The 9,169-nt window shown below is 34.8% G+C and overlaps 1 protein-coding gene across 3 annotated transcripts; it reads right to left on the bottom strand.

Annotated features, from left to right (window-relative positions):
• Positions 1-234: 234 nt before the first annotated feature.
• On the bottom strand, positions 235-8,855 carry LOC114249044 (uncharacterized). 3 transcript variants are annotated; one of them, XM_089732584.1, is made up of 7 exons: positions 8,613-8,855; positions 7,866-8,045; positions 6,465-6,778; positions 5,846-5,996; positions 5,450-5,567; positions 3,468-3,625; positions 235-2,814 (listed from the first exon to the last, which is right to left on the bottom strand). In XM_089732584.1, exons 1-7 carry the CDS (start codon positions 8,733-8,735, stop codon positions 2,713-2,715), a joined length of 1,146 nt encoding a protein of 381 aa, XP_089588710.1. In that variant the 5' UTR covers positions 8,736-8,855; the 3' UTR covers positions 235-2,712. The 3 variants fall into 3 exon arrangements, with proteins under 3 accessions (XP_089588710.1, XP_028038303.2, XP_089588711.1); XM_028182502.2 differs by having other exon boundaries at positions 3,468-3,604; positions 8,613-8,854; XM_089732585.1 differs by having other exon boundaries at positions 8,485-8,830.
• Between the last annotated feature and the right edge of the window lie 314 nt (positions 8,856-9,169).

Below are 9,169 nucleotides of genomic sequence, written 5' to 3'. Positions count from 1 at the left end.
CGCCAATGAAACATGACTGCTTCTTTTAGAAACGGCAGAAGAGTCGTGCAGTACATGTAGAATGACGATGTGAACTTAAATCATTTATTAATGGTTGATTTTTATTGCAGGGTGACACGCTTCATCGTGGATGATCAATCGTGAAGACATCAAGTGGGGTAATACACCGGACGTCTTACCGACTAGGCCTCGGAGGTAACAGATTTGTTCGCTAAGGTAAAAACAAAAACGGTAAATTTTCAATCTCTATATTTAAAATTTATGACATGTTCAGTAATCAATACATTCAAGTCCATTTCAAATCGTCACACCAATTTAAACAAAATTAATAATTTCAAACTAAATTTAACAACTAACTGAAAAGATTTAAATCACATGACAAACTGGTACACCCTTCTTGTACAAGAACAGTGTTGGAAGACACTGAAAATTACAGATTCCTGTTTGACTACAGAAAAAATATCCGTCACAAAAAGTAATCTATAAACTACTACACTTATATAGTAATAATAAATTGAAAATACGTAAAACAATCAACGAACCACAACTTCCGCACGCCGCTCCCGACCGATCTTTATCCAATCACATAAACATTCTGAATAAACTGGATATAAAAATAAATGTTCTCCAAAAACTCTATTCGTCTTCGTCGAAAGCAATAACAAACGTTACAAACTATGTACACATTAATATGATTTTGCTTTTCATGATAATCCGATCGTATAGTCTACATAAATTATCAAATAATAAAAAAATAAGGATGTCAATTAATTCGTGACCCTAAAAGACTAGTTAGAAATGCAGTATTCATATTTTTGTACACTTTTTCGCTTATCATTAAGATAACACCAGTTTAAAGTAGCCTATAAACAGAGATAATATGACTTAGTTGTTAAAAACAATTGTAATTATGTTGTATAATAAGTATGTCATTTTTAGAATATTATTTACACAGAATAACAAATTGTTTCCGATTCAAATATTTCCACGCACTCAGCACCATCCCAGCAGTATTGAACAGCACATAATAATATTAAATTTATGGCATTGGTTATACTATACATAATTTAAAAAAAAATTGCAACTGAAGAAAAGAAAAAAAATTTTTAATTGACATTTTACACCGACATCATCCGATGCTCTCTATATAGGAACGTTTCGGAGCCAAATCTAGGGCAATATTTGTATAAAAATGGATGGTCATCTATAATGTGCATACTCAACATATATGTTATATTAACGTATTTAAGAAAAATAATAATAATAATAAAGTTTTCATTCAATATAATTAAGTAAAATTCATACAAATCAGTCAAATTTTAATGTAACAATTAATCGTATTAATTTTATCCTGACACTTCACGGACTGCTCAAAGTAAATACGCATTGTAATTGTATAGCCTCTTTCTTATTATAATTTAACGTTACAAGGTTTACGTGCAAGAGCTTATTTATCAACATCAACGATTTATCGGATCCGATATAGATTCACAGACAGGTTGTCGGCGAAGAATATTTATTTTATCGATATGATCAGTCCGTCAGTGATAATGTCATTGTCATAGTTCCCTATAAAGAATTTTAGTCCTTAATATCGGTGAGTATGTATCGGCGCGATATATCGTTGTCGTGTCGGTGAACGAATCAGCCCCGTATATAACTAAAATTAGCTTGATAGCTGTCTTTGAACTATTGTCTACTGTACTCTTGTTAGGGCCACCGTGATCACATTTTATAAGCACCAATGTGTGGGAAGTGTCCAAACTGTAAAACTCAAACACACAGCACACCGTCACATGCACAACTCGATGAGATGCCTAATTTATAACACGTGTATATGAATAAAGGACTCAAACTTACAAGTAACGTTTCGCTTCGAACAGAATTGTACGCCAATATTACGAGTACATAATTATTATTTATACCTTATCATTATTAAGGATCCGCGCACTAGGCGGCCTGGCTGCGGAAACCAAATTATTTGAGCAGCCAATCGACGCCAATTTATGACCTTTTCGTCGAGCGATTTGGACTTTATCTCGTAAAAAACGCAAGGCAAATAAAAGACACTGGATTCATCCTCTTTTTCTAGAACGGAATTGAAAAGGCTTATTCTATAACAATTTTAAAGATGTTCATACATACCCAGACCGGTTTTTATAATACAAGAGCTTGTACAAGCATGCTGTGCCATATAATCAATATTTGGCAAAACGAATATGCATTAGCTGCTACAGCAAGTGCGCGGGGACTGACATCAGCCACATACATCCGCCAACACTCGCTCTGGCTGCCGTGCAACAGGCGCGTTGTATTGGCCGCCACAGCCAAGAGTTCTGGGTTGCTTATGTGCGCGGGCTCCTATGCAACGCCATATATTCTTTTGGCTGCCTAGTGCGCGGGGAGTCTAGCCATGACCGGCTCCGATACGAGCCGTCCAGCGAAAGTAATCTGTTTCGATAGGTAAAATGAAATGTGATTTTTTTCAGTGACGTCACAAGAGAAGAGTTAGTTAAATGATTGCGTTCAGCGTGCTTAGTGCAAGTTTTCTAACGTTCTCGATAGCGTAAAAGTTAGCTCATATTTGTTTGGATTGTTTGCGTACGTTTGCCGCTAGGGAAGCTGTTCCAACTGCATTGGGTTAACTTTTACGCTATCGAGAACGTTAAGAGACTCGCACTAAGCACACAGTCCTCGCGTCGCGGGGCGCGGCTATATCTGCGTGGAGAAGCGCGGCCGCGGCAGCTCGAACGCGTCGCCGTGCACCGACCGCGCCAGCGCCTTCATGCTGGCCGCTATGTCGTGAGGCTCCTCCTGCGACATCACTCAACTTCACCACCGCATTACATACAAATATTTTCTATAACATAGTTTAACAAAATTTTATCTACATATCAACACGCGAAGCAAAAACTTTGTACCACTTTTTATGAAAATTGCGCGGACGGAGGAGTATGAAATTTCGCACACTTATACAGAATATAGAGGAGTGCAGAATGCTAATATTTTTTTTTTGTGCATTAATAATACCTACATTAAATCAATAAAAGAAACTTTACCACGTATTTGACGTATTTGACACACACATATATATATTCTTTATTTACTATCAAGCTTTTGTTATTGCTTACAGTCTGTGGTCAAATTGAGAATAGGTTAGGATAGGTTGATATTGTTTATCTGTAATGTTATTTGACTATATTTGTAGTCTTGGCAAAATATGTGGTTATAGAAGTATTATGTCAACTATGACAATAGAACCATAATAATGTTCAAACTTTTAATTTCAATTAATTACCTTCGAATTTCGAATACTGCGGGACCACTAGTTACATTTACATTACATAGCCCGTTTTTCAATAAAGCGTGACAAATGCTAAATGTTAATTCAATTAATATGATTATTATTAATGCATTCACGTGCACAAACACGCTGACTTAATTCTGTAAAGATATGAGCTACGTACATCGTCAGCGTAATCCTGTTCTTGCGCCGCTCTGTCATTGGGGAACTTGGGCATGTTCATGGGCAGAGAGCGAGCGATCTCGGGAACGCCTCCGCCGCGGGGCCGAGTTATCTGCACGCCCTCGCCGGCGCTCTCTTCTGTGCGACACAACCGGACAACTTGTAGTACAAAACTTACGGGTTCATAGGACGACAGTTCTATTACTTTCGCAATTCATCAAGTGTATGTATTGTAGATGTTGTATTTGTTTGTACAGGGGTGTAAATTGACAGAAACGGGATTAAAGTAATAACCTGACGTGGACTGAAGGCATCGTTTAAATAAATACTAATATATTGGACGGAAACGAGAATAAAGTAACAACATAACGTAGACTGAAGGCATTGGTCAAATTGTGGCGGGTAGCCATCATACAACGCAAGATATTTGACAGATGCCTGAATCTCGCTTACGACATTTTCAAGATAAGCTCGCATATATACAAGTTCCGAACAACAACATTCGGACCGTCGGTCTACCGAGCAATATCACCCGCTCGGTGGAAGATCTTTCCTTTCGTCGTCTAAGCCTCTCCAAAAAATAAATACTAATATAATGGACAGAAACGAAAATAAAGTAATAACCTAACGCGGACTGAAGGAATTGTTTAAATAAATACTAATATGCTAAATACTATAATAATTGGGAATGTGTATATACACTATACTTGAGACCTTAGAACTTATATCTCAAGGCTCCGGTAACCAATTAATACTAGGTGGGTTGTGAGCTCGTCCGCCCATATAAGCAAAAACAGAAAAAAAGGTGGGTTTGTTTGTCCTTCTCTCACGTCGGAACGAGGCAACAGATCGACATGATTTTATATGGACAGCATTAGGAAACTACACTGACACTTTTCTTTGACAACACGAGCAAAGCCACGAACCGCAGCTAGTTTAACTATAAAGATATAACAGGATTACGTTACGTGTAGTATCAGTCAGATCGTATCTCGAAGCCTGTGCGACATCGCGTGTGAATGTCCTCTGGCGTAAATCATAACATCAGCTTTGCTTTTTAATCGTTTCCCAATAAGTGGATTACGAAATTTTTTATTAAAACAATAATATTCGATCCTGGTTTTAAAAAGAACTCCAATGCATTCATAGAACAAACGGGTGCACACGATTAAATGCGTGCTAATATGATCTCAGCTTTTATTTCATAACATACTATACGTATATTATGAAGTCGTCGTGGCCCAAAGGATAAGACCTCCAGTGCATACGTATCTAGCGATGCACCGGCCTTCGAATCCGAATCGAAATACGTACTTAACAAATATTAACGATTGACTTCCACGGTGAAGGAACAACATCGTGTAATAAAAATCAAACCCGCAAAATTATAATTTGCGTAATTACTGGTAGTAGGACGTCTTGTGAGTCCGCACGGGTAGGTACCACCACCCTGTTTATCTCTGCCGTGAAGCAGTAATGCGTTTCAGTTTAAAGGGTGGGGCAGCCGCTGTAACTATACTGAGACCTTAAAACTTATCTCACGGTGGGTGGCGCATTAACGTTGTAGATGTCTATGGGCTCCAGTAACCACCTAACACCAGGTGGGCTGTGAGCTCGTCCAACCATATAAGCAATTAAAAAAAAATACACAATCTTGATACTAGATGCACCCGCAATCTACTTCATATGAATTACTGCAAATGATCATTGTGACGAAAAATGGACCACGGAAACATGACGAACCAATAATATATTATGCTAGTAAGCAGTAAGTACTATCTTATCTTATTATCATGTCACTCTTACCATTGCTTTTTATTTTATGATCCTGTCTATTTATAGTCTCGCAGATATGTCAGTCAAAACAATATGTTATATTAGATTACCTAAAATATCGCGTCGTCTAAAATATCGTCTTTTTGTTATCTGTCAATGTGCCAACACTTTAATATTACAATTTCGTAATGGTGTAAACGAACTCACCATCAGTCTCATAATCATCTTGATCTGATGGTATGTTGTGTCGCGAATCCGTATCTTCCAAATAAAAAAGAACTTCATTATCCAAGGAGTCATCTTCTTGAGGTGGGTTTCTGTTTGGCTGAAATATCAGATATATATTTTTTAATATTTAAATAAAAATGAATGTGGCGTCTTGTGAGCCCACACATGGGTATATACCACAACCCTGCCTATACCTTGCGCGAAACAGTCGTTTTCGTTTTAAGGGACCGCTATTGTACTGTAAAAACTGAAACTTTTTAAGGTAGACAGCAGCATCAACATTGTTGACGCCTATGGGCTCCACTCACCACTTAATACTAGTAGGCTGTGACATCGTCTACTCATTCAAGAAATAAATAAAAATATAACTTTTACCTTAAAAATATTCTGAGCTTTTTTGACATCTTTGAAAGATGATAGCCTTCTTCTCTGCAATGGAGGTAGTTGCGGTGAAGGAGGGCCATTATCGAGGCTTGTGTCAACTCTCCATTCACATTCACTGTCACTTCGTGCTTTATTGATTATGCTAGAATATCCAATTTATGCATTTAAAAAAAACTGGTAACTCAATAACGTAAAATACGTAATTGAGAAAAGTAAAAATCATTTTTTGTTTGTATTATGATTTATAACAATTCATCTTTCCGCATTAAAAGTACACAATTTCCAAAAATATTCGAAATAGAGTTAATATGCGGAATCATTTGGTATCACCAGTGTTTTTCTCATAAATACTGTCAAAAGAGCGTAGTTTAGTTTACCATGTTTTGACTACTATCAACAGAATTAATACATAATTTTATCTTACTTTAAAAGACAGATAATGTTAAATAAACGTTGCAAAGATGATTAATATTAAAAATATCACACATGTTAAACCTTTAAAACACTCTCCTGTAAAACTAATGAGTTTTGAGATAATACAGTTTTAATGCGCAAAGATGAATTGCTTATGAATATAGAATATATTATAGATATAATGTTGTATAATAACCTTGCCAATGTTTTATGATCCCTCTGAGCTCTTTCTTTATAAGCTTCAAATTCAGAGTACTTTTGTTCTCGAAACTGTCTTACAGTATCTTCGATGGCCTCTAGCTGTGATTCGAGCCTATGATTAAGCTGTTTACTAAGAGTACCAATGACTTGGTTATTTAATGGCCAATTTTTCTTATTATTAAGTATAAAATTATTTGTATCCATATTCTCCTTCATTTCAATATCACTAGATAACTCTGGCACCAAAATATTAAAGACTGGTGAATAATTATTTGATTTCTTAAGGGAGTTTACTTGTTCATGGGTTGTCTGAAATTAATTTTATATGATTAATTAATATTTAAAATATATGCAATTATATAAATTTTAAATTTGTATGCAGTATATTTACTGCAAGCATGTTAGTATCAAACACAATAGTTTTCTTACTAAACCAAACACTGTCCAATAATGAGAAATGAATTCAGAGTGCAATAAATGATGGTCATGTTAGCAGTTTACTTACTTAAAGTAAGTGTATAAGTTAGATCAGTATGGTTTTATTTACTTTCATCATCCCTTACATGTCATTAGCATATTTTATCAAAATTAAACTTTTTAACTTTTGTGTTCTGTTTATTAGTATTTTATCAATTTCATTATTACTATTGTAAATCTAAAATCTGAAAAGAAACTGCATCTATGTAGCATGTATATATTACCAGTAATAATACATTTTTTGGGTATTGTATAGCCTAATAAGTGTTAAGTCATTGACACTGAAGCCGAATATAGACAACCAGTAAAGTTATAAAATGAAAAAAATATGTTTTTTCTTGTGTGAAAATATCCCACTTCATATAATATGACTATATGCAATGCCAGTGTGATTACTATGGGATTTTGCCATTAAGTCTGGCATACACTTAGACTCTCCTATGTCAGCGGGTGACCTATCCTATGCTTTCCTGTGTAAGTGTTATCAACTCTAAATTATTATTTCCGAAAAAGACCAGAAAAATTAAATTGGTCTTGAGTATACAAAATACTTCACCATATTTTATTATTTCTTCTTCTTCAAAGCGGTATAAAATAATAATGTAACAAAAATCATTAGGCACTGTACATCAACAAAGTACATTTATGTAATGAGCAAATATTCAATTGTTTTTCATTTGGAAATTATTGGCTTTTAATTGCTGGCTTTATATTTATGGCTTTTTATTAATGATTTTTTCATACCCTAATGAAGATTACTCTCTAGTGGAATACTTCTCAAGTTAGGTCAGTGGTGGTTAGTTAGGTAGAAATTTAGAAAACTTTTGGTCATTCTGCTTTAGAAATTATAAGCTAATAAATATTTTCAGTTACTAGTTGTTAATAGGTAAACTGAGCTCATAAAATACTTTTAACGTACTTGCATTTGTTTGTTAATTAATACAATAGATGATCCTCTATTGTCCTGCAATAGAGCATACACAGTCATTCCACAGGCCAGGCAAGTATGTAGAGTCCAACGTCCCACCACACTAGTACCAACTAAAATTTGTTGTTCTATTTGAGTTTTTAATATGTTGGCAGGAGACGATAAGAGTTTCTGAAATTAATTATTTAATTTCTATTATTTATGTATTAAAAAAATATTGAATTTGTAGCTGTCATGTCCAAAACGTACAACATCTATTAAAACTTCTCTTGTTTCAATGGTTTTATATATTGTACTCCAGCTGAAATTATATTAAATACTATTTCGATCTGTAATTTGATATGTATGCCGGCTACATGCAGTCATTATTACAATCACTGTTTAGGAATACCTTATAAAATTCAAGGCTAATAAAATTTTGTTGATAATTTGTTACATTCATTTAAAAACGTGTTTGTGTTCTTGTTTTAAATGAAAACTCATTTTATTATTAGTTTCATTTTTAAATCGCCGATGCTTCAACTTGTTTTCGCCTAAAGATATAATTATCATCCAAACAAAACTTTATTTGTGTCAAAATAGTACCGCACATGTAGTATGTACAACTTACAAGTTTTAATAAAATTTGCTCATCAATTCAGATTCTCAATCGCATATTTTATTCATTTTTGATACAAATTGTACTTAAAGAATACCCTTTGATATAAGTCAAGGCCAAGAGATGTTTACGGACGGTACCTCACTGAAAAAAATATCCCTTTGTTCGCTAGATGTAAGCTCCAATTTTTCACGATCAACATTATCTTCTACTTTATCACTTTCTAACGAAACATTAAGACATTTACAAACAAAGAGAACCATTGTGTGTGAATATTGATGAGACAAAAATACAATAACACTCTTGAATTCAGCAAATAAAATTAATCAACTTTCAGTGGATAAATGCGTAGGTAGATAATTAAATTTTTACTTTGTTTGTGTGTGTAATACCTGTTTTTAATTTATTTTGGTGGCTTTTGGTTTCCGTCTTTTAAGCCAAATCCACGCTTGTTTGTGGCAAAAGGATAAGTATCCGTTGGATTAGTTTGATGCGGGTGTTTGAGAGAGATCTAAGTTGAGCAATATCCAACACAGGGGACGACGGGGCAACGTAAAGCTGCCATCGCCTTAAGCATGTCTAGTCGAATCTCCCCTACCCAGTCTCGGTACTTTTATGATTTTCAAACACCGGTCACCGTCGTCGTCGAGCTCGTAGATTACGACAAAGACTCCAACGAGATGAAAATAAGAATTAA

The sequence above is a fragment of the Bombyx mandarina genome, chromosome 13 (assembly GCF_030267445.1).
Source record: "Bombyx mandarina strain Sakado chromosome 13, ASM3026744v2".
NCBI classification, from domain to species: Eukaryota; Metazoa; Arthropoda; class Insecta; order Lepidoptera; family Bombycidae; genus Bombyx; species Bombyx mandarina.
This window is presented reverse-complemented; position numbering and strand designations above follow the sequence as displayed.